We start from the raw sequence: 26,939 nt of genomic DNA, 5'->3' as shown, positions 1-26,939 counted from the left end.
TTAAAGCCTTCATGAGATCTAAGTTACAGCACAAAATGTGAAGTTCCACAAGTTCATCGTGCTGTAATGTATATGAGCGTCGAAGCTATGAAGGACTTCCTTATTAATTTAGTAGAAGTATGTTCTATAATATTCGGTGCTGTGTACATATGAGTGCTCTCTCTCTCTCTCTCTCTCTCTCTCTCTCTCTCTCTCTCTCTCTCAGAAGTGAGTTGTCATTGTCAATAATTTTCAAATAAAGCATGAAACACGCAAATGCGAGTAAACATTCAAAACCTGTTGATAATCTGGTAAAACAAATTACCACGAAGAATAAAAAGCATAGAAAATACTGCCACATTTGCAAAGAATTAAAAGGTAACTTGGTCTCAACCATCTAGAAAACATAAAAGAAAATTTACGAGCTAATTCTGAGGTATCGATAGCTATGATGCCACGGCGTAAGTGCAAGTTCTTAGGTTGGCACTATGTCACCGACACCGACGACAGTGCCCTCCAGCCGGCGCTGTGCAGCTCTACGAGCGCCGCTCCAGATTCTGCCCATTTGATTCCGAGTAGACGACCAAGCAACATTATTTCTATTTCACAGTGGGCTAGCCACTGCAGATTTTGCCTGTGTGCCTTTTGTGAGCTTGAGACATCCGGCTTCGCACATACGTGCTCCTCAGTGCAAAGTCATATATTCATCTTCTTGCTAAAGTAAAGGTCATTTAAATTCACACTGCAGTACCGAGAGTTCTACCTCACTTGCTCCTCCTAGCTTCCTATATTCGGCCTAACCTTCAGTTTACAGGAGCAGACCCACGCGCCGCCATCCAGGCGGGATACAAAAAGTTCTTTAGGACACTTCTTTTCCAAACAAGAACGTCTTCAGCTAAAGTACATCTTTTACCACTAATACTACTTTTTTGTCATTTCATTAGAACAAATTGTTCCTACACCGCCGCATTTTTAGAGATCCTCAATGTGCTGGTGATTTGAAACGGCGTTTATTCACATAAAAGTTAAATGAGCTGTTGTTGTAAGTCGTCTGCCTCAAGTCTTTCAGTTAGCCGTGCTATACAGGCTGTCTCAAACCTTTTGGATCAAATTGAAACAGTGTTAGTGGGTCCTAGACCGATTATATTGAGATAGGGAACCAGTGATCGGACATGCATATTTATTGTGTATGGTCCTACACAGCGCACACCGCATGCCGACAACGTACCTCATAGTATCTGTTCAATGTAACGACCGCCAGTCTCAATTCATGCAGGACAACGGCGCTTGAAGTTCTGCCGCACTCTCTCAAAGATCCCTGGTGTCTGTTGTTCCAACTTGGACCCTAGCAAGCAGGTCTTCATCTGTTTCTACATAGTTACATATACAAGTTTTGACGTAACCACAGATGAGAAAGTCCAGAGGTGTGAGATCCGATGATCGCGCTGGCCATGGGACTGAACCTCCACTTCCAATCCAACGATGAGGTTACTTGTTCAGGTGCTTGCAGACATTAACATCAAAGTGCGCTGGTGCACCGTCGTGCTGAAACCACATACTTTCGCAGCAACAAGGGGTACAGTCTCCAAGAACTGTGGCAGCACATCTCGCAGGAAAACGAGGTAACATGGATCAGTCGAGTTGGGAAGCAGGAAGTAAGGTCATATTAGAGGATCTTTTTAAGCGGTTTTCCACATCCCACTAGGTAAATACCGGGCTGGCCCCCACATCCCGCCCATACATTGACAAAGAACCATTGCTGCTGGTTACCGATGTGGGTGGCGTGGCTGCTGCAGCTGTTGAAACCATCATCATGGGTGAATGAGGCCTCATGCATGAACAGTTCAGATTGTGCTAAGTTCGGCAATACAGCGCTTCCGTGGACTATTCATTGAGACGAGTGAATTTGTTGCTTGTGCCTTTTCCCGCAATGACGCAGGATCGGCATGGTTAATCGGATTTGGCAAGGTTAATGGAAGGGGTGGCCGGATACCCTTCCTGCCGCCACCCCATACACCCGGGACGGGATTGGTGTACCCCAACTGTCTGTGTCTAGTAAAATCCATGGAATAGTGCGAATGTGTTCAGATGTCTGTGAGCCATGTAACTGAGGCGGGATGTGGGGCCAGCCCGGTATTTACCTAGTGGGATGTGGAAAACCGCCTAAAAACCACATCTAAGCTGGCCGGCACACTGTCCTCCATCATTAAGCCGCCGGGCGGATTCAATCCGAGGCCGGCGCGCCTACCCGAGTCCAGGAAGTGGCGCATTAGCGCGATCGGCTAACCTGGCGGGTATTGACAGGAGTGAATTCAGGGCTTAAAATCCGTTGGTCCCAGTGCTTGCACACGTTCTTTACGATAAGGCTGTTATACCTGTTTCACCAGACTCTGCACACTGTACCCTTCGAAGTGTGCGTTTCACAGGTAAGTTGACAGGTGTTTATTGGTGGGTGGTTGGCCACACGATCCAACACCATCGCCTCAAAGTCTGTGTTTGGACATGTCTTAGGCAAGAAGCTAGGCTGGCTCTCTGAGGCACGAATGACACCATCTCACGTAAGCTGGTATCCGTGGAGATAATCTTCTTCCAGTTAGGATGAGGCCTGTTTGTGCTGCCTTACCGGTGCTACACCCTGCTGCATCGTAGATTAAATGCATGTCTGTGAAATCTCGTGGCGAGTAACGTTCCGTCTTTGACTATGCGTAGTGCGCTGTACACAGTAACACACCTCACCATGGACACATCACAAGCTGTCTGATGCAGTGGACAGCTGACACCAGGGACAGTGTTGTGCATGCGGTATGGGTTAATGCGCCAGTGCAGTGTATCCAATCGTCACAAGACACATGTGCTATGAGCTAAGTTGTGTACAGTATATCTGTTTCAGGGTCAGATGTGTACGCTGTTTGTTGTCCACTGTCTGTTCCAGTGTACAACAGACAAATGGTTCAAATGACTCTGAGCACTACGGGACTAAACATCTGTGGTCATCAGTCCCATAGAACTTAGAACTACTTAAACCTAACTAACCTAAGGACATCACACACATCCACACCCGAGGCAGGATTCGAACCTGCGACCGTAGCAGTCGCGCAGTTCCGGACTGGGCGCCTAGAACCGCTCTGCCACCGCGGCAGGCTACAACAGACACCCATGCTCTCTGATAGGCTTGCGGCATTGCAATATGGGCACTGAGACTTGCGGGTGTCGCTTTGAACAATTCCTATGAACTACGTTGTTGTTATATGGTGTTCGCTGAGTATGTCCATATCACAGTAAATACGCATTTTCCGATCATTGATTCCCCATTCCTATATAATCGGCTGTGGACCCACTACCGCCTGTATGAGTTTGACTCAAAAGGTTTGAGACACCCTGTATAAACAGAACTCTTCTCCTCATAGGCAGAGCGTACTACTGTGGGTATTGCACTGACTATGGCTGGCCAACCTTGAGACACAGTGAGGAAAGTGGAGGCTGTGACGGAACTGACCTTGAGGTAGAAAGTGTGCCCCGCGTGCGTGAGCGTAGCGATCTCGTCGGGCCAGGGCGGCAGGCGCACCGCGGCGGCAGCGTCGGGCATGGCGGCCAACACGTGGCCGTGGTCGCGCCTCACGTGTGTGCCCAGGGCGTCCGCCTCCAGCTGCGCGGGGCAGCTGCGCTCGCACGGGCACCGGAACAGCGGCGGCGGCGGTCGGCGCCGCGACTCGTCTTCCTCGCTCGCCACAGAATCCTGAGGGACACAGCTTTTAGTTCTCTGCAAGTACGTACCTCAGTTACCTACATAGAGGCCGCTATGCTCGGATTGGAAAAAGAGCATTTCAGGACCAATTATCCCCTAGACACAGCCTGTTACAAGCAGTTGCAGTACCCACATCGAGCCACAGTATCCAGAGTGGTCAGTCGACACACTTACATTACATTATAAAGTTTCAGGCTGTGTACATCGCTGTGAGAAGATGCTACTGACACTAGTCTGCAACACTAAATGGCGCAAGGATTGTCTCAGACTTACGTTTCCAAGACCACTCCTAGCTGTCTCAGCTAAAACCTATGCGCCACCAGGGTGGTCCGAGGTAAAGGCAATAGTGTGTGAGACGACCAGAGACTGTCTACCTGGTAATGGTTTCAGCACAACACTGGACAAAGTGTTTGCATCATACACTATCTGATTACAGTATCCGGCCACACCTATAATGCGGAATTCACCGCCAGATGTAGGAGAGGCGGACCCACCAATATACAGGCTGTTTATAAATGCATTTTGGAGTTTTAACGCTTTATAAAATTTATTACATTAAACTTACAGCTATAAACGATATGTCAAATGAAAGAGCAACTCTAACAGTTTTACCAAGAACCTTATAAATGTTAAATGTGAGCACCATTTGTCACACGGCACACATCAAGTCTATAGCCAAGTTCTTCCCAAATGTTGACAAGTGTGTCTTCAGCGATTGTAGCAACAGTTGCTTCAATCTGGGTTCTTAATTCAGGAAGGTCCACTGGTAGCAAAGGCACGTACACACGATCCTTGATGAATCCCCAAAGGAAAAAATCGCATGGCGTTAGGTCGGGTGAACATGGAGGCCCTGTAAAGCAATTCCTGTCAATGGGCTCCTTGCAGTCTATCCAACAGTTGAGTACAGTAAAGTTCAACCCATCATGTACTTCGCTATGTCAGTGAGGTGGCGCACCATCTTGCTGGAAAATGAAGTTCTTTGTCTCATCTTCTTCCAACTGAGGGGACAGCCATTGCTCAAGTGTATCAAGGTAAGAAGTGCCAGTTACAGTAGGTTCACCAAAAAAGGAAGGCCCATAAACTTTCCTCCAGGATACTGGCACAAAAAACAGTCACTTTAGGGGAATCTCGTTGCATTTGTACCACCTCGTGAGGATTTTCTGAGCACCAGATGAGCACATTGTGAGTGTTAACATGTCCACTAAGGTGAAAGGTCGATTCATCACTGAAGAAAACATGATCCAGAAAATCTTCATCGTCATGAAACAACAATTCGTTTGTGAAGTTGGCACATAATCCATGGTCTGCCGGCTTTAGAGCCTGTAATAACTGTAAAAGGTAAGAACATAGTTGTACGCGTTTTCTTAAAATTTTCCAAACAGTTGACACGGGAACTTGTAATTCACGACTAGCCTTCCTGACTGATTTCTTTGGGCTACGAGTGAACGACTCTCTCACTCGCTCAACAGTCTCTTCACTAACTCCCGCCCTGTGCTCTTCCCTTTGCAAAGGCAGCCGGTATCTTCAAATTGATGATATAATCTATGAATGTTATTATCACTTGGAGAATCACAACCGAACTTCAGCCGGAACACAAGTTGCAAAAAAATGGTTCAAATGGCTCTGAGCACTATGGGACTTAACATCTGTGGTCATCAGTCCCCTAGAACTTAGAACTTAGAACTACTTAAACCTAACTAACCTAAGGACATCACACACATCCATGCCCGAGGCAGGATTCGAACCTGCGACCGTAGCAGTCGCGCAGTTCCGGACTGAGCGCCTAGAACCGCTAGACCACCGCGGCCGGCACACAAGTTGCACAGTAACTACAGATTCAGACTTTGCAAACTGCAAAATACAAAACGCTTTCTGTTCACTAGCCGCTATCTTCGCTAATACCGCTGACTAGCGGATTGCGGCGGAAACATTGCGCCCTGTGCATGCGCACTGGTGCCAAACTCAACTGTTTGAGTTGCTCTTTCATTTGACATATCATTTATAATTGTAAGTTTATGTAATAAATATTATAAAGCATTAAAACCCCGATATTCATTTATAAATACTCTGTTTTAGGTTACTGCATAAATTCGTAGCGTTTTTCTGCAAGTTTAATAACAAACACTACAGATACACATAACAGAGTCTTTAGTCATCTATAATATGTTCTCCTTCACTATTTACAACAATCCGCCAAATCTTTTCGATAACGCAATTGTAGAAACCACGTGATTTTGAAGCGAAGAACTCGTCGTCATGGTCGGAGTGCCTTGTCATCCAGAAATAAAACTCCTTTATGACTGTTCGACAGAGAGCGGAAAATGTGAATATCTGCGGGCGTAAGCTCAGGTGAATGAAGGTGGGTGTGGAATGACTTCCCAACCCAACCCCTCTATAGTTCTTATTGTCAGTCTAGCAGAACACGTGCGGGCGTTATCGTGGATAGTAGCACTTCACGCAGTCTTCCTGGTCAGTGTCCTTGGATTGCGTTTGCAAGATGTCTCAGTTGTTGACAGTAAATATCAATTGTGTTAGTTACACCTCAGGGAAGAACCTAATGGAAGACCTTTGGGATGAGTTAGAACGTCGATTTCGCTCCATAACTTAGTGTTCAACATCGCTACCTTCTCTGGTTTCTGCTCTTGAGGAAGAGTGGGCTGCCATTCCTCCACAGACATTCAGACACCTCATTGATAGCGTCCCCAGCAGGGTCCAATGTGACAAAGGCTAAGAATAGACACATCCCTTATTAAAGTCCACTAATAGGTGTCCAGATACTTTTGATCAGACAGTGTACTTGATAGACCATGTATATATTAATACCCTTCATTTGGCACATCATACACATAGCTTCGGATTGCGAAACCATTACAAAATGTTTATAAATTTTAGTTTAGTGTAGGCGATGATAGTCATGAGTAACGATTTGTAAATAATGAACTGTAGCCCTTCGTGTGAGCTTCTACATCTACACCCATAGTGTGCATCCTGATATGCATGGCAGAGAATAGTTCGCATTGTACTACATTTTAGGGTTTTTTCCAGTTCTTTTCGCGTACAGAGCGCAGGAAGAATGACTGTTTGACTACCTCTGTGCACGTCTTAATTAGACTAACCTTGTCCTGATAGTCTCTGCGAGAATGACACGAGGGGGCTGTAGTATATTCCTAGATTATCCCCTGAATACCGGTAAGTTTCGTATAAGTTGTTGACTGGGAAATCCCATGGAATGAGCTCGGACGCCTGTCGGAGAGTGGGTTCTTCCTCCGCTGATACTGGTCCGTTTCCTTGTGGATATGAGAAAGATATGTTATATATCAAATAAGGATAATGCAGGAGTAGGTTTAATAATGAATAAAAAAATAGGAGTGCGGGTTAGCTACAACAAACAGCATAGTGAACGCATTATTGTGGCCAAGATAGACACAAAGCCCATGCCTACTACAGTAGTACAAGCTTATATGCCAACTAGCTCTGCAGATGATGAAGAAATTGATGAAATGTATGACGAGATAAAAGAAATTATTCAGGTAGTGAAGGGAGACGAAAATTTAATAGTCATGGGCGACTGGAATTCGTCAGTAGGAAAAGGGAGAGAAGGAAACATAGTAGGTGAATATGGATTGGGGGGAAGAAATGAAAGAGAAAGCCGCCTTGTAGAATTTTGCACAGAGCATAACTTAATCATAGCTAACACTTGGTTCAAAAATCATGAAAGAAGGTTGTATACCTGGAGATACTAAAAGGTATCAGATAGATTGTATAATGGTAAGACAGAGATTTAGGAACCAGGTTTTAAATTGTAAGACATTTCCAGGGGCAGATGTGGATTCTGACCACAATCTATTGGTTATGAACTGCAGATTGAAACTGAAGAAACTGCAAAAAGGCGGGAATTTAAGGAGATGGGACTTGGATAAACTGAAAGAACCAGAGGTTGTAGAGAGTTTCAGGGAGAGCATAAGGGAACAATTGACAGGAATGGGGGAAAGAAATACAGTAGAAGAAGAATGGGTAGCTCTGAGGGATGAAGTAGTGAAGGCAGCAGAGGATCAAGTAGGTAAAAAGATGAGGGCTAATAGAAATCCTTGCGTAACAGAAGAAATATTGAATTTAATTGATGAAAGGAGAAAATATAAAAATGCAGTAAATGAAGCAGGCAAAAAGGAATACAAACGTCTCAAAAATGAGATTGACAGGAAGTGCAAAATGGCTAAGCACTGATGGCTAGAGTACAAATGTAAGGATGTAGAGGCTTATCTCACTAGGGGTAAGATAGATACTGCCTACAGGAAAATTAAAGAGGCCTTTGGAGAGAAGAGAACGACTTGTATGAATATCAAGAGCTCAGATGGAAACCCAGTTCTAAGCAAAGAAGGGAAAGCAGAAAGGTGGAAGGAGTATATAGAGGGTTTATACAAGGGCGATGTACTTGAGGACAATATTATGGAAATGGAAGCGGATGTAGATGAAGATGAAATGGGAGATAAGATACTGCGTGAAGAGTTTGACAGTGCACTGAAAGACCTGAGTCGAAACAAGGCCCCGGGAGTAGACAACATTCCATTAGAACTACTGATGGCCTTGGGAGAGCCAGTCATGACAAAACTCTACCATCTGGTGAGCAAGATGTATGACACAGGCGAAATACCCACAGACTTCAAGAAGAATATAATAATTCCAATCCCAAAGAAAGCAGGTGTTGACAGATGTGAAAATTACAGAACTATCAGTTTAATAAGTCACAGCTGCAAAATACTAACGCGAATTCTTTACAGACGAATGGAAAAACTGGTAGAAGCGGACCTCGGGGAGGATCAGTTTGGATTCCGTAGAAATGTTGGAACACGTGAGGCTATACTAACCTTACGACTTATCTTAGAAGAAAGATTAAGAAAAGGCAAATCTACGTTTCTAGCGTTTGTAGACTTAGAGAAAGCTTTTGACAACGTTAACTGGAATACTCTCTTTCAAATTCTGAAAGTGTCAGGGGTAAAATACAGGGAGCGAAAGGCTATTTACAATTTGTACAGAAACCAGATGGCAGTTATAAGAGTCGAGGGGCATGAAAGGGAAGCAGTGGTTGGGAAAGGAGTGAGACAGGGTTGTAGCCTCTCCCCGATGTTATTCAATCTGTATATTGAGCAAGCAGTAAAGGAAACAAAAGAAAAATTCGGAGTAGGTATTAAAATTCATGGAGAAGAAGTAAAAACTTTGAGGTTCACCGATGACATTGTAATTCTGTCAGAGACAGCAAAGGACTTGGAAGAGCAGTTGAACGGAATGGACAGTGTCTTGAAAGGAGGATATAAGATGAACATCAACAAAAGCAAAACGAGGATAATGGAATGTAGTCAAATTAAATCGGGTGATGCTGAGGGGATTAGATTAGGAAATGAGACACTTAAAGTAGTAAAGGAGTTTTGCTATTTAGGGAGTAAAATAACTGATGATGGTCGAAGTAGAGAGGATATAAAATGTAGACTGGCAATGGCAAGGAAATCGTTTCTGAAGAAGAGAAATTTGTTAACATCGAGTATAGATTTAGGTGTCAGGAAGTCCTTTCTGAAAGTATTTGTATGGAGTGTAGCCATGTATGGAAGTGAAACATGGACGATAACCAGTTTGGACAAGAAGAGAATAGAAGCTTTCGATATGTGGTGCCACAGAAGAATGCTGAAGATAAGGTGGGCAGATCACGTAACTAATGAGGAGGTATTGAATAGGATTGGGGAGAAGAGAAGTTTATGGCACAACTTGACTAGAAGAAGGGATCGGTTGGTAGGACATGTTTTGAGGCATCAAGGGATCACAAATTTAGCATTGGAGGGCAGCGTGGAGGGTAAAAATCGTAGAGGGAGACCAAGAGATGAATACACTAAGCAGATTCAGAAGGATGTAGGTTGCAGTAAGTACTGGGAGATGAAGAAGCTTGCACAGGATAGAGTAGCATGGAGAGCTGCATCAAACCAGTCTCAGGACTGAAGACCACAACAACAACAACATGTTATATTGTATGTGTAGAGAGCAGGTGAGTTAGTGTAATGGATGCGCGTATAGTGTAGTGTTAGGCTGGTGTTAAATGATGACGATGATGATGACGATGAAAGAATGGAGGAGGTGAAATCCGGTGCCGACAAATAGCTTACTCCTCTCCAGTAGCAAAAAGGGTGCCACTGTTCTTACAGTCTCCATTCAATGGACGGATCACCATCAACAGTGTCACATGCACACGCTATATGACACACTGCTGGGAGATCTGGAATGTAATCCAGGACTTTGGCGCAAAACTGAGGATCAAGAGCTATACGCCATAACCTCTTCTCTCCTTCCCGGCCGAATACTGGCAGTGAAAATTTCATCAACCATCAGGATTCGAACAGGCTTAGCTCCGAGTCGAGCGCCAGCACACAGGGGTCTGTTAGCGACCTTGGCTGCGCAGACAGGTAGTAAATATTGGTTCTTGATTCTGCAGGATAGTTTAAGTGTCTACCACTTCAGGTTTTTCGGCATTTCCATTATGTTCTCCCCAAAGAGTCAAACAAACCCGTGACCATTCGTGCTGCCCTTCTTTGTAAACGTTAAATATCCCTTATTCGTTCTCTTTGATATGGACCTCTCACGAACGAACAGTATTCTTAGATTGGACGCGCGGTTGCTTTCTAAACAGTCTCATTTGACGTCTGACTGCGTTTTCCCGGTATGCTACCAATCAGCCGAAGTTTGGCACTTGCCGCAGTCCCTAATTAGACAATCTTAAACCGCGTGGCAACATGCTTACTAAAGTGAACGAGAAAATTCACGTTTGGTGATATGTGCCACAAGGCACACATCAGTACGGTACTCCACGAACAGGTAGCAAGTTGATATGACGACGAGTGCTTTCTCTGCAGCGCAGCGTTTATATGCCGTATCTGTCGACACGCAAAAAAGAAAACGGTCAATTTATGACAAAATGAATAAGCAGATGGGAAGAGAGAGGAAGCTTGAAAATTCTATGTCAAATATGTGTGAATTCCTAAGGGACCAAATTGCTGTGTTCATCGGTCCCTTTCCTTACCCACTACTTAAACTAACTTATGCTAAGAACAACACACGCCTATGCACGAGGGAGGACTCGAACCTCCGACGGGAGCGGCCGCGTAGTCCGCGACATGGCGTCTCAAACCGCGCGGCCACTCCGCGCGGCAAAATTCTTTGAAAATTACTTCCTTCAGGGTGACTAAAGTCATGAGATAGCGATATGCACATACAGTATATAGTTGGCGGTAGTATCGCGTACACAAAGTATAAAAGGGCAGTGCATTGGCGGAGCTGTCATTTGTACTCAAGTGATACATGTGAAGAGGCTTCCGACGTGATTGTGGCTGGACGAGGGGAAATACGAGACTTTGAACGAGGAATGTTAGTGGGAGCTTGACGCATGGGACATTCCATTTAGGGAATTGTTAGTGAATTCAAAATTCCGAGATCCACAGTGTCAAGGGTGTGCCGAGAATACCACATTTAAGGCAGTACCTCTCACCACGGGCAACGCAGTGGCCGACGGCTTTCACTTAACGACCGAGAGCAGCGGCATTTGCATAAGTATCCGGTGCTTACAGACAACCAACAGTGCGTGAAATAATCGCAGAGACCAATGTGGTACGTACGATTAACGTATCCGTTAGGACAGTGCGGCAAAATATGGCTACTGGGCTGTGGCAGCAGACGACCTACGCGAGTGCCTTTGCTAACAGCACGCCATCACCTGTAGCTCCTCTCCTGGGCTCGGACTGAATCAGCTGGACCGTAGGCGACTGGAAAACGTGGCCTGATCAGATGAGCCCCGATTTCAGCTGGTTAAGAGCTGATGGTAGAATTCGAGTTTGGTACATACCCCACAAAGCCATGTACCCTATTTGTCAGCAAGGCACTGTGCAAGTTCGTGGTGGCTACACAAAGGTTTGGGTTGTGTTTACATTGAATGGAGTGGGTCCTCTGGTCCAACTGAACCGATTATTGACTATAAATAATTGTCTTTGTTTACTTGGAGACCATTTGCAGCCAAACAACGAATGAATTTTATGGATGACAAAGCACCGTGCCCCAGGCCACTATTGTTCGCGACTGGTTTGAAGAATATTCTGAACAGTTCGAGTGAAGGATTTGGCTACCCATCCAACATTTATGGGGCATACTCGAGAGGTCAGTTCTTGCACAAAACCCTGTTCCGGCAACGCTTTCGCAATTATGGATGGCTATAGACGCAGAACGGCTCAGTATTTCGGCAGTGGACTTCAAACGAGTTGTTAAGTTCATGCTACGTCGAGTTGCTGTACTATGCTGAGCAAAAGGGGGTCGGACGCGATATTATGAGGTATCCCATGACTTTGTCACCTCAGTGTAATTAAGGGTAAGCGAGGATTATCGATTTCTATTGGACATTGTGCAAGAGAAATTAAAGAAATGAAGCTGGTCACTATGACGAGGAATCCAACTACTTCTGAGAAAAATGTTATTGGGTACTCTAAGATTTCATGTCACTTGTGAATCCAAGTACGTCAAAAAATTTGTTCTTTTGCTATGCAAACATCCTCACTGCAAGTACCAGTTCTCTTGGCGGTATCACTGACAGATCTTTCACTGCCTTTATTTTCTTTTTAATTTTATCCAATTTTGCTTCTTTTAACATACAGCATATTTTGTTTAATGCTGTGTAACTGTTGTGATAGTGGTTTTTACTTAACTGTCAGAAAGACATCATGCTATTCAATTGAGACACTTACGTGCTCTTCGCATCAAGTTGCTATGCTCTATCTTTTTTCTTCACAAAACCACGGGAGGTATGACGTGCACAGCAGTAGCCTTCATTGACGATTAAAAACGCGCGTATGAGTGAACGCTTTGGCTTGTGTCAGCAGCATTTGTGTAAAACTGTACGCGCTTTCTCACATGGAGTGCAGGGTAGTTGCAATTAATTGCCGTACTGGGTACCCAACTATAGGAATGATTTTCGTACTGTACGTTGCTTGTTTTGCGTTGTTAGTAATGTTAGTGTCAAGACTTGCCGTTAGGTGCCAGTACTGGTACAGTGACGTAGGGTTGAAACACAAGCATCAGTATGTATTACAGCTGCAGACTGTCAATAAGGGTCTAGACAAGGTGGGTAGGGCTTTACTCGTAAAACTGTTTCATCAACACATCAGCAATAGTGTTGCTGCTCTTCACTTGTATCGACGTATTGCTCGTGAGGTCACTTGCTATTCGGTAACACATTTGGAGAAACCTAATCATTGGCCGATCGTTCCATAGTACGTGGCCACCAAGATATGAGATTTGAACCCGTCTGATTTCTGGCACTGGGGTTAAATGAAGGACAAAGTTTATCAAGGGCACACTAACACAAATTGTAAGTTGAAGATGAGCATAGTGAGAGAGGCAGCCGAAGTCCTACCTAAGATGTTTTGAGCAGCAGTAGAACAATCTCTAGTGGAGTTCCAAGCTGTCCTGGATGCAGATGATCGTCACACTGAGCAACTTTTGTAGACTGGAACGTAGACACGGTATGCAGTTAACAAATGTTACCGTCTCGTGAGGAAATTAAATGTGTTTCTTACAGTGGTTTATTCTTTATTTCTCTTCTGCATGTCGTTACAAATGCTTCCACAAAGTTTCATTGTCCTAACATCATTCCTTTTTCATCGGCGCCCTCTCAAGTAGCGAAAGTTTGATTATAACCACCCTGTAGCCTTCCCTTCGGTTCCATGCAACATCTAGCAGCAGTGTTGGGGGTGACGTGTTTAAAATCATCCCTCGCAACTCCGTAGACTCTTGTTGTGCACTGAAAGGAAAGGGTAAAAAGTCCTTTATTACGAGGGTGAGTCAAATGAAAACCTTAAATATTTTTTATATATTATTTATTGTGCAGAAGTGGTACGAAGCTGTATCACTTTTCAACATAATCTCCCCCACGCCCAATGCAAGTCCTCCACCGCTTAAAAGTGCATAAATTCCTTTAGAAAAGAATTCTTTTGGTAGCCCGCGCAACCACTCATGCACTGCGTGGCGTACCTCTTCATCAGAACGGAACTTCTTTCCTCCCATTGCGTCTTTGAGTGGTCCAAACAAATGGAAATCACTTTGGGCAAGGTCTGGTGAGTATGGTGGATGAGGAAGACACTCAAAATGTAGGTCTGTGATTGTTGCAACTGTTGTACGGGCAGTGTGGGGCCTTGCATTGTCATGTTGCAAAAGGACACCTGCTGACAGCAATCCACGTCGCTTTGATTTGATTGCAGGCCACAGATGATTTTTTACGAGATCTGTGTATGATGCACTGGTGACAGTGGTCCCTCTAGGCATGTAATGCTCCAAAATGACGCCTTTTTCTTCCCAAAAGAGAGCCAGCATAACCTTCCCTGCTGATGGTTCTGTTCGAAACTTCATTGGTTTTGATGATGAGGAATGGCGCCATTCCTTGCTCGCTCTCTTCGTTTCCGGTTGGTGGATGTGAACCCAGGTTTCGTCCCCAGTAACAATTCTTGCAAGGAAGCCATCACCTTCTCGTTCAAAGCGCCGAAGAAGTTCTTCACAAGCATCAAAACGTCGTTCTCTAATTTCAGGAGTCAACTGCAGTGGCACCCATCTTGCAGACACTTTGTGAAACTGCATACATCATGCAAAATGTGGTGTGCTGACCCATGACTAATCTGTAAACATGCTGCAATGTCATTCAGTGTCACTCGGCGGTTTTCCTTCACTATGGCTTCAACTGCTGCAATGTTCTGTGGAGTCACAACTCGTTGTGCCTGACGTGGACGAGGAGCATCTTCCACTGAAGTCACACCATTTGCGAACTTCCTACTCCATTCGTAGACTTGCTACAGTGACAAACATGCATCACCGTACTGTACCTTCATTCGCCGAAGAATTTCAATAGTTTTCACACCTTCACTATCCAAAAACCGAATAACAGAACGCTGTTCTTCCCTGGTGCAAGTCGCAAGTGGGGCGGTCATCTTTATACTGATACTGCGACGGTATGTGTATATCTGCACTATGCTGCCACCACAGGCCATTCTGCACGCTGTTTGTAGCACGCTTACCAACTCACAGGATAACGGCGCGAAATTTCGATTTGTTTTTACAAATTTAAGGTTTTCATTTGACTCACCCTCGAATAAGGGAGGCTATGTGATCACACCACTTCACACACCAGAAACGGTATTTGTGCGAGTTGATTGATTCCATTTGTGACTGATTGTTATTGCAGTCATAGGATATTACCTTTTCTACGTTCTGCGAAGTGCGCAATTTTACTTTTCCAAGCATTTAAAATAAGTTGGCCATCTTTGCGCCGCTTTGAAATCTTATTAAAATCTGACTAGGTATTGGTGCAACTCTTTCACGTAGTACTTCATTATACGGTGTGCTTTAAAATTCCGCTTACAAACTTCTAGGACTTGCAGAAGGGACTGAGTACATAAAATTCTGAGTTGGAACCCATGAACGGAAACGTAACGTTTCCGCGTTACAGCCGTTTGAAAACATGTTTCCTAGCTACGTTTGCAACAGGGCAGTCATGGTGAGGGTGCTTACGTCGGTTTGGCTGATGTATTTGACGTCTGTCCTATCTCTCTGACCTGATTCGAGCCTATTCGCGTGTCTGTGAGCGTTAGAGCAAAATGGCTGAGTATACGTTTGCAGAATACATCGACATTATTCTTCTGTACGACGAAGTTCACGGTAATGGAAAAGCTGCTCGTCTCCTTTGTCAAGATCGTTGTCCACAGTGCCCGACTCCATTGCATATCCTCTGCGCCATAATTACGCAACAGCTTCGAGAAAGGGTACCTTCATCATTAGCAGGATTGACTGCGGTGCTCCAAGGAGACGCCGCTCATCCAAATTGGAAGAGGCTGTGCTGCATCACGTTGAAGAGAATCCGTCAATGAGTACACGAGCAATTTCTTGGGCTATTGTTGAGTGAAATGGAAAAACAAGAGATGTACTGGATCACACCCCATAAATTATTTGTAAAACTGGTGACAGCCGCGGTGACCGAGCGGTTCTCGGCGCTTCAGTCCGGAACCGCGCGACTGCTACGGTCGCAGGTTCGAATCCTGCCTCGGGCATGGATGTGTGTGATGTCCTTAGGTTAGTTAGGTTTAAGAAGTTCTAAGTTCTAGGGGATTGACGACCTCAGATGTTAAGTCCCGTAGTGCTCAGAGCCATTTGAACCAGCCATTTCGTAAAACTGGTCGCGTTACAAACTTCTTTTCAAATAGTGTTGCACGGAGATGGTATGTTTCCGGACATGGGTTCAAATGGCTCCAATCACACACATCCATGTCCGAGGCAGGTTTCGAACCTGCGACCGTAGAAGCCACGTGGTTCCCGATTGAAGCGCGTAGAGCCGCTCGGTCACAGCGGCCGTTCCGGACATGGGTCCCAGTTCAAAATATTGTCTACTCATTTCCTTCTACAAGAAGTAGAAGTTTGTAAGGAGAATTTTAGAGCACCCTGTAGATAATTCTACCATCTGAAGAAGTCTCAGATAACTGTTAACACCAAGTATTTCTGAAAGGACTTACCAATTTTGAAAATTTGTGTAGTATATTTATTCATATGACTTACTGACGTGGTTTTGGCGTCATTTTTACCAAAGTTCGTAAAGCTTTTACCTTATAGCTAAATAGTTTGAATGATTCCTTTAGGTATGTGCCAAACTTCCCATCTGAATCCGACTTTTTGCCAAACTCTCTGCAGCACCCGGCGGAGGTTCGAGTCCTCCCTCGGGCATGGGTGTGTGTGTTTGTCCTTAGGATAATTTAGGTTAAGTAGTGTGTAAGCTTAGGGACTGATGACCTTAGCAGTTAAGTCCCATAAGATTTCTCACACATTTGAACATTTTTTCTCTGCAGCATATCAGACGTAACTTGTTCAACTGCGCTGTTGATTGTTGCTCTAAATTTTACTAGGTAAGTCGGTAAGCCTGGTACAAACACGGCATTCTTGATGAAGTGTCGGGTGCGGTGAATATGGCGGACATGCAATCGGCGCATTGGCTAGTCAACACCGCCGGAGAAAACAGTACAACCGTTTAGAATGGCTCTGAGCACTATGGGACTCAACTGCTGAGGTCATTAGTCCCCTAGAACTTAGAACTAGTTAAACCTAACTAACCTAAGGACATCGCAAACATCCACGCCCGAGGCAGGATTCGAACCTGCGACCTTAGCGGTCTTGCGGTTCCAGACTGCAGCGCCTTTAACCGCACGGCCACTTCGGCCGGCACAACCGTTTAGAGGTTTCCAATTCACTCAAGATTTGTTGTTGTAGCAGCGCACATGGAGCACATGAAATCATTACATTTACAGATAAACAGCACAAGCGGTTTTGATGTAACAGGTATCGACCCATGCTGAAACACCCATATTAGTACATGGTGTGTCCCCCACGGGTGGCAATGCAGGCGCTGAGACTGGAATCCAGTCGATCGTACAGACCGCGAATACTGTCCTGGGATACGTTATGCCATGCCAGCTTAACCACTTCATGTAGTTCTGTAAAGAGTTGTTAGTTGAGTCCCTTCTCGTCCCATCGTCTACCACCCATGTTCGATTCGAGTCAGGTCTGGACATCGTGCTGGCCAGGGAAGTTGTTGCACGTCTTGCAGAACAGTATGAGTTTCACAGGCAGTGAGCGAGCATTACCCTATGGATCAGCACACCACCTTTCTGATGCGTGCCGGCCGCGGTGGTCTCGCTGTTCAAGGCGCTCAGTCAGGAACTGCGCGACTGCTGCGGTCGCAGGTTCGAATCCTGCCTCGGGCATGGATGTGTGTGATGTCCTTAGGTTAGTTAGGTTTAATTAGTTCTAAGTTCTAGGGGACTGATGACCACCGATGTTAAGTCCCATAGTGCTCAGAGCCATTTTTTTTCTGATGCGTGCTAAGAACAGTCGGCACATACCGAGCGCTGGTTACCGTCCCCTCCAGAAACACCAAAGGTGAGTGAGAGTTGTAGAGTATGGCAACCCAGACTATAAGGCCTCGGACAGGGCCAGCGTGTCCTGGACCAATGCGTTCTACGCGACAGGTCTCACTTGTTCTACGTCGTACGAGGACATGACCATCACTTGCGTGCAGGCAGGATCTGCTTTTATCGCTGAAGATCACGGCGCGTATGAATCCATCTTCCAAGTGATTCTCTGAGGTCACCAGTCGAGCCGCGCTCTACGATGTTGTGGCGTGGACAAAAGACGGACTAGAGGTGTGCGTGTCTGTAGTACCATTACTAAGAATGGGTTCGCAACAGTTCACGTTGACATATCTGGGTTCATAAGCTCTTTTATCTGTGCTGTGGTAGCTGTACAATCTGTCACTGCAACCCTTACAATACGACGATCCTGGCGGGTGTCTGTATTGCGTGATCAGCCAGAACCTCGTCTACGGGCGTGAGAATGTTCGCGTGACTACTGATACCAGCATCGTTGCACAACTGGCGCAGCACGTCCAACTTGTGTGTCAGTTCTTTAAAGGGACCATCCCGCCACTCGGAAGGCCACAGTTTGATCCCTTTCAAACCCGTTCAGTTGGCTGTAGGAAGCACGAGTGCGTTCCCGTGGCATGGTTGCCTGCTTGCGTCACACTGAGCCTCCGGCTGTGAGCATTCCCTAGTAAAGGGTAGACACAGATGGCGCTCTGGTAGCTATGCCACTACGGACTACGTTGAAACCGTTATCAGTACATCTGCATCGGATCAAAATCGGCGTCCTCTTTACAGGTGTATTACATTTTGTTCCGGCAGTGTATTTACATGGGAAGCGATTATTGAGGAAATCCCAGGCATCGCCTCCTCAGACATGCGTGGTCAACCCCAAGGATCTTCTTGTGACCTACCGAGAACAGTCTCAAGAAGTGCACATACGTTCTTGGTCAACCTCGTAAATCAAAGGGATTAAAAGGTTTAAAAAAATTTTGTTATTATTTTCTCTTGGAACAAGAATGGGCTGTAAACTTTGCTCTTGGTCAGTGCACAAATATGTTAACTTCTGGGGTATCACGAACATGTTTCAAGATTTGTCGTGGAGTTTCATTGCTCCAAATCCTAAACTTACCTTTATTAATTTTACCACCTAAGTCAAAAGTCGACTCATCGCTAAAGATAATCTTTTCAGTGAAAAATCTGTCTTTATCCACCCCCAGATTTCAAGAAGAATATAATAATTCCAATCACAAAGAAAGCAGGTGTTCACAGATGTGAAAATTACCGATCTATCAGCTTAATAAGCCACGACTGCAAAATACTAACACGAATTCTTTACAAACGAATGGAAAAATTGGTGAAGCCAACCTCGGGGAAGATCAGTTTGGATTCCGTAGAAATATTGGAACATGTGAGGCAATACTGACCCCACGACTTATTTTAGAAGACAGATTAAGGAAAGGCAAACCTACGTTTCAAACATTTGTAGACTTAGAGAAATATTTTGACAATGTTGACTGGAATTCTTTCAAATTCTGAAGGTGGCAGGGGTAAAATACAGGGAGCGAAACGCTATTTACAATTAGTACAGAAACCAAACGGCAGTTATAAGAGTCGAGGGACATGAAAGGCAAGCAGTGATTGGGAAGGGAGTGAGACAGGGTTGTAGCCTCTCCCCGATGTCATTCAATCTGTATATTGAGCAAGCAGTACAGGAAACAAAAGAAAAATTCGGAGTAGGTATTAAAATCTATGGAGAAGAAATTAAAACTATGAGGTTTGCCGATGACACTGCAATTCTGTCAGAGACAGCAAAGGACTTGGAAGAGCAGTTGAACGGATGGACACTGTCTTGAAAGGAGGATGTAAGATGAACATCAACAAAAGCAAAACGAGGATAATGGAATGTAGTCGAATTAAGTCGGTTGATTCTGAGGGAATTAGATTAGGAAATGAGACACTTAAAGTAGTAAAGGAGTTTTGCTATTTGGGGAGCAAAATAACTGATGATGGTCGAAGTGGCCAGGATATAAAATGTAGACTGGCAATGGCAAGGAAAGCGTTTCTGAACAAGAGAAATTTGTTAACATCGAGTATAGATTTAAGTGTCAGGAAGTCGTTCCTGAAAGTATTTGTATGGAGTGTAGCCATGTATATAAGTGAAACATGGACGATAGTTTGGACAAGAAGAGAATAGCAGCTTTCGAAATGTGGTGCTACAGAAGAATGCTACTGATTAGATGGGTAGATCACATAACTAATGAGTAGGTACTGAATAGAATTGGGGAGAAGAGAAGTTCGTGGCACAGCTTGACCAGATGAAGGGATCGGTTGGTAGGACATGTTCTGAGGCATCAAGGGATCACCAATTTAGTATTGGAGGACAGCATGGAGGGTAAAAGTCGTAGAGGGAGACCAAGAAATGAATACACTAAGCAGATTCAGAAAGATGTAGGTTGCAGTAGGTACTGGGAGATGAAGAAGCTTGCACAGGATAGAGTAGCATGGAGAGATGCATCAAACCAGTCTCAGGACTGAAGACCACAACAACAACGACAACATCCACCTTATATAACGTTTCCCTACAAAAGCCCTTTCGAGTGATTCTAGTAGTATCTTTTCTTGCTCAATTGTTGGTTTGTACTGTTCGTGATGCAAATGTCTTCTTAACATACGTCAGTCACACCTCGCGAGAAGAATTCCGGTCGATTTTTTAGGACTGTTAACAAAACTTTGTCTCACTTGCTCTGCAGCCTTCTGAGACACGCGTCGTCAACCCCGAGGATCTTTTTGTGACCTACCGAGACCCAGTCTCAACAAATCACTTACGACACTCATAAATGGGAGGCGTACTTGGAGGATCAACGGCCGCTGTGGCCGAGCGGTTCTAGGCACTTCAGTCCGGAATCACGCTGCTGCTACAGTCGCAGGTTCGAATCCCGCCTCGGGCATGGATGTGTGAGCTGTCCTTAGGTTAGTTAGGTTTAAGTAGTTTTAAGTCTAGGGGGCTGATGACCTCAGATGTTAAGTCCTATAGTGCTCAGAGCCATTTGAACTTGGAGGATCTTCTCTGTAATCCGTGCGAAAATTGCGTTGCGCAGTTGCCGCAGACTTCAAAGCCTTCGAACCAAAATACACAGCGAGCGCGCCTGGGACCAATGAAGGCAGCCATTTTTACTACAACTGTCACTAGAGCTTTCAGTGATGTGATTTGTACCAGCGAATACACTAGTCGAAATCTGATCTATTTTCCTACAAAATGAAACCAGGCCTAGGGCTGTACATCCTATGAATACGTAGTTATACATTTTCAAAGTTTTAAATTCCTTTTGGAGACATCCTGTCTGCCAAGTTACTTTTCAAGATTCATTGGTGTATTTGTTATTTTTCATCCTTTGTTGTATACAGGATATACAACGATATATGACAGTTTACATATCATAATACAATGAAAATAACATTTACAATCAAACTAATTTGTATCTAAGGGTTCAAAGAATAATGAAATACAAATAACGCTTATAATAAAAGAATAACATTTTCATGCTTCAAGAAACTCATTTAATGATTAAAAGCAGTGTTCAACCAAGCAGGCTTTTACCTGAATTTAGTCTGTTTATTGCCTTATAAAAATTTCATGGGGCCAAGTAAGGCAATGTATAGTTTGATGCTAGGGTGCAGGATTCCATTATGAAATAGTGTTGTAATTGCTTTTTGTAAATTTTTTCTTTGTTTTGTCTTGTGTTGTAATAATTTACTTTGTAATGCTGATAAATTTGCAAGTATTTTACATTAATTTTCCTTTTCACGTGCATCACATTTTCAAAAATGGATGTGTAAAAGTAAGAGCCAAGCAGGCTGTTACCTGAATTTAGTCTGTTTATTGCCTTATAAAAATTTCATGGGGCCAAGTAAGGCAATGTATAGTTTGATGCTAGGGTGCAGGATTCCATTATGAAATAGTGTTGTAATTGCTTTTTGTAAATTTTTTCTTTGTTTTGTCTTGTGTTGTAATAATTTACTTTGTAATGCTGATAAATTTGCAAGTATTTTACATTAATTTTCCTTTTCACGTTCATCACATTTTCAAAAATGGATGTGTAAAAGTAAGAGGCAAGAGACTTTTTTTAAAGAATGACCTGCAGAATTTTCCTTGGTTTACATTTCCTTTTACTCTTATCATTCTCTTCTATAGTCTGAAAGATTTTTTGCTGACAGCACTGTTTCCTCAGTACAATAAATCATAAATAACTATTAAGTGGACATGTTCGAAACACACGCATCTGAGTGTGTCACTTCTTGTGCAGTTTCTTAATGATCTCACCATGTAACAGACTTAACTTAATTTTATAATTTATATAAAAGACAGCTACCAGCCACATGTATGGTTTAAAAAGGTTTATTATCTTCAGACCATGACCGGTTTCGGATTTTTCTTTACAAATCCATCTTCAGATGGCAGTTACAAGCATTCTTTGTAAAGAAAAATCCGAAACCGGTCATGGTCCGAAGATAATAAACCTTTTTAAACCATACATGTGGCTGGTAGCTGTCTTTTATATAAATTATAAACCTTAAGTACAACAGCCACGTTTCTCAACATGTCGACTTTCGACAAAATAGCGTTGAACTTAATTTTTTACTTAGCTATTTGAAGTTTCTGTTGTTTCTGAAGATCCAAGAATCGTATATAATTTGTCTTTATGGTTCCAGAATAAGATTTTCACTCTGCAGCGGAGTGTGCACTGATATGAAACTTTCTGGCAGATTAAAACTGCGTGCCGGATCGAGACTCGAACTCGGACCATTGCCTCTCGCGGGCAAGTGCTCTACCTTCTCAGCTACCCAAGCACGACTCACACCCCCTCCTCACAGCTTTACTTCCGCCACTACCTCGTCTCCTAGATTCCAAACTTCACAGAAGCTCTCCTGCGAACCTTGCAGAACTGGCACTCCTGGAAGAAAGGATATTGCGAAGACATGGCTTAGCCACAGCCTGGGGGATGTTTCCAGAATGAGATTTTCACTCGCTGCAGCAGTGTGTGCGCTGATATGAAACTTCCTGGCAGATTAAAACTGCGTAAGTCTCGGTCCGGCACATAGTTTTAATCTGGTTTTTTTTTCCCTTTATTGTTATTTCATGCCTCAGCTAAGGTGGACCGCCGGCCGGTGTGGCCAAGCGGTTCTAGGCGCGTCAGTCTGGAACCGCGAGACCGCTACGGTCGCAGGTTCGAATCCTGCCTCGGGCATGGATGTGTGTGATGTTTTTAGGTTAGTTAGGTTTAAGTAGTTATAAGTTCTAGGGGACTGATGACCTCAGATGTTAAGTCCCATAGTGCTCAGAGCCATTTGAACCATTTGAGGTGGACCAGCAGTGGCCTACATACGCTGCTCTTCGCCAAAAGACACAACATATATACACAGAAGACATAGAAAATATAAAAACATGCTAAACACATGATGAACACTGCACAAGAAATCAGAAGTCATTCAGCGGAAGGCACTGTACATGAGGGGTGGCACCAGTTGAACAGATGAAGACATCCAGGTGGAGACGCGAATGTAGTAGGAAACACTGATGAAAACACTGTACACAAACGGAGAGACACTGATATGCATGGAAACACTGGGACGATCATCAGCGAAGCACTCACACTGACGAAGGGGGGGGGGGTGCCTCCAGGTCAAAGGGAGAGGTAGAAGGGCGGGAAGGAGGGGGTGGAACCAGTGGGAGAAAGAAGGGAGAGTGGGGGGGGGAAGAGAGAGAGGAGAGGGTTTGGAAGCCTGGGGAGAGGGGTGGAAGTGGGAGATATGGGAGAGAGTATGGGGGAAAAAGGAAGGTGAGAAGGGAGAGAGGGAGCCCTGGGGGAAAGGGGGGGTGACAGGAGGGGAGAGTCAGAGCTGGTAGGAGGGGTAGATGGATGGGACAAGGACATCATCAGGGAGGGGGAGTTGGCGGAAGACACCTTGGGAAAGGGTATGGAGGGTGTGAAGAATGAGAACAGGTGGTATGCAAGAATACAGGCACGGCAGTGGGCTGGGATGGGCGAGGATGGAAGAGATGAGTGGGTGTGGGGGACTTTAATCTCCCAGGAGGTTTCTTTATGGTTGTTTGACTACACAGTTTGATGTGAGAAGACAATGGAGTTCTGTTCTGGGTTGTGTTTGCGTCCACAGCAGCAACTGAATGTGACGCTATCTGCGGCTTCTCGAATGTGTTTCACCAGCGATTCTTCGGCGCTGCTAGTACAATCTCTTTTTTGTACTATCTTTAAATATTAAGTCATTGACATTGAGCAGGAACGAGATAGGACATAGAAGAGATCTTATGGGACACAATTTTTTACGTGGCGATCGCGCAGACTCGGTTCTATGGACAAGAGCTAATGTACGCATGCTGAGATAGACAACCCTGGCCTGGGAACAGATGAATGAAAATGTTGTAGGAAGCGGGTTACCTGTGAGGTGGCCGGCGTGAGCGAGGACGGGGCGGTGGGGAGCTCGCTGCTGGACAGCGACTTGAGGCGGTCAGCGTGCGACAGCGGGCAGGGCTGCGCCGGCGACGGCGACGACGAGGGCGTCAGGCACTCCACAGAGCTCCACTTGCCCAGCAGGCGCGCCAGCAGCCGGTTCGTGGGCGGCGCCTCCCGCTCCCTCTGCGGCTTCTTCTTCTTCTTCCGCGGCTCCCGGCTGTACACACGCCCAACAACCATCTCAGCGTCTGCACTTAAGAGAAACCTCTCGAGTGAGACGTCGCGGAAGGCCAATGACGTTTGCGGCATTAGACGCCCTCCCCCTCCCGCCTCACACATTTTGTCTGCCACGCACACATAGTTTTGACTGTTAATCGCAACAGGGGGCGGCCATGCAGGTATCCAACGATAAGCACAGCACGAGGCTACGGAGCGTTGTTGAACTGCTTAGTCGACGAGTAACTCACAACAGTGAGTGCTACAGTGCTACTGCTGTTGATACAAAACAGAGCAACGGCAACGATAAACGAAGCAAACATTGCATCATATCTACAACAAAAGTTGCCGAAGTTGACATTTCGTCAGAAAGGAAACCGAGAAATTTCGTAGAGTGAGAAAGAAGTTGCAGACAAAATATTGGCTTTTCTGCAAGATGAGTCAGTGGAATGCGTGGTGTTGTATGCGCTCGACTGTGCGGACAATGTCATGAGAAGTATAATGATGACGATACCTGCTTAACGACTGAAAGTGATACTGAAAAAGGTGTCATGTAGTACATCATCCCTGTCGGACAGGGTGCCACGAATCCCGCCTCCAGCGAAACGTAGTAAAGGACGACGGTTGTCCAAGGCCGGCCGCGGTGGTCTCGCGGTTCTAGGCGCTCAGTCCGGAGTTGCGCGACTGCTACGGTCGCAGGTTCGAATCCTGCCTCGGGCAAGGATGTGTGTGGTGTCCTTAGGTTAGTTAGGTTTAAGTAGTTCTAAGTTCTAGGGGACTGATGACCACTGATGTTAAGTCCCCTAGTGCTCAGAGCCATTTGAACCATTTTTGGTTGTCCAAGAAGCGGGTACTAAAAATGATTACGTACTTGGAAGATCTTCCACAACATAGTAAAAAAATAATTAGAGCAGATTTCGAATAAGACTGTAACAATACGATCGCGTTGTGCATAAGAAAAACTACGGATATTTAAGGGAGGACAAGGCGCACTTGTTGCAAAAACTGCTGCTTGCGCGTTTACAGGATGTGCGTGATCGTGATCTACTACGTTATGCACATCGAATTCCAGTGATTTCAAGGAAAGCAGTGGATGGTTGCATAACACTGCTACAAAATTGGAAGACGTAAGATAACGAAATTTCAAACAAAGCGTCAACTTGACGATGCACAGCAAGCTGCGGAATCGGCCAGAAAATTTGTGGATGACATAAACAAACTTATCCTGTAGCTCAGTGAGGAGTCTGCTTTCAACTCTGACCAATCGTGATTTGAAGAGAAAATGTATATGAAAGGAACCCTGGGAATTAGAGGTACCTAGAGAGTTGTATCAAGACCAACTAGCAAAAGTGACTTAACGCATTCGTATGCAATTATGCCAACTCTTAATCTACATAGTACATTAGCTAGACAGTTCTTTATTGAAATGATAATTAAATCACTACATAAACGGGGACAGTTGAAAATGTTTATCCTGACCAGGACTCGAACCCGGGATCTCCTGCTCACATGGCAGACGCTCTATCCATCTGAGCCAGAGATCGCACACAGGATAGTGCGACTGCAGGGATTTATCCCTTGCACGCTCCCCATGAGACCTACATCCCCAACTTAATGTCCACACACTACATTCGTAGTGCCCCTGCCCACTACACTCATTACTCGCGGCAGACAATCTTACCAAGTCCCGTATGAGTTCGGGCAATGCGTATGCATCCACACAGAAGAAGGAGGTTAATGGTCTGTTAGCCTTAACTATATTGAGATGGTATCTGTTCTTTCGGGCCGCGCGGGATTAGCCGAGCGGCGCAAGGCGCTGCAGTCATGGACTGTGCGGCTGGTCCCGGCGAAGGTTCGAGTCCTCCCTCGGGCATGGGTGTGTGTGTTTGTCCTTAGGATAATTTAGGTTATGTAGTGTGTTAGCTTAGGGACTGATGATCTTAGCAGTTTGAATCCCATAAGATTTCACACACATTTGACTGTTTTTTTTTGTTCTTTCGGGCATGTCCGAAAGAACATTTTCAACTGTCCCCGTTGATGTATATCAACGCCTGTCGACAGCTTAAAGTATTGATTTAATTATCATTTCATTCTAGAGAGCTGCTTGGTTATCGATGGTATCTCCATATAGTTCTTTATTGTGCTGCGAGAAGTTGGAGGTGCTTTGCCCCCCACAATTCTGTCTCGTGTGCGTAATCTTGCAAGGGCAGTAGGGATTAATTAAGACACAGGAAAGAAGAGTGGAAAAATGGGCGGAAGAGAATTGCAACTATGGTATGAGCACTGCTTTTGGCCAATAGCTGCTCAGAATCATTTGCTTTTTCTTGATTCCTCGTCTGCGTGTGAACATCTAACTGTCTTAGAGCCAACTATTCCTCCTGAAAAGTCTGTGAATTGCAATTCATATTACCCGGAACCACTGAACAAATTCAGCCTCTGGTTCTTTCTTTTTTCCGTGCCTGCAAAACACATTATCGCTCTATCTGCAGCTGCACCTTAATGGATAGCCAGTTTAGCGATCAGCTCCATACAGACTGTTTCGCATTCGGTTGTATG

At 44.8% G+C, this 26,939-nt stretch overlaps 1 protein-coding gene across 1 annotated transcript in view; it reads right to left on the bottom strand.

Annotated features, from left to right (window-relative positions):
* Positions 1-26,939, bottom strand: part of LOC126482029 (uncharacterized) — a 121,343-nt gene that overhangs the window by 5,517 nt on the left and 88,887 nt on the right. Inside the window, exons 4-5 of the mRNA XM_050106000.1 lie at positions 24,153-24,384; positions 3,476-3,715 (exon numbers count right to left, since the gene is read on the bottom strand). Coding sequence (XP_049961957.1) covers positions 3,476-3,715; positions 24,153-24,384 — 472 coding nt within the window. The remainder of the gene's footprint in view (positions 1-3,475; positions 3,716-24,152; positions 24,385-26,939) is intronic.

Source organism: Schistocerca serialis, chromosome 5 (assembly GCF_023864345.2).
Source record: "Schistocerca serialis cubense isolate TAMUIC-IGC-003099 chromosome 5, iqSchSeri2.2, whole genome shotgun sequence".
Lineage (NCBI taxonomy): Eukaryota > Metazoa > Arthropoda > Insecta > Orthoptera > Acrididae > Schistocerca > Schistocerca serialis.
This window is presented reverse-complemented; position numbering and strand designations above follow the sequence as displayed.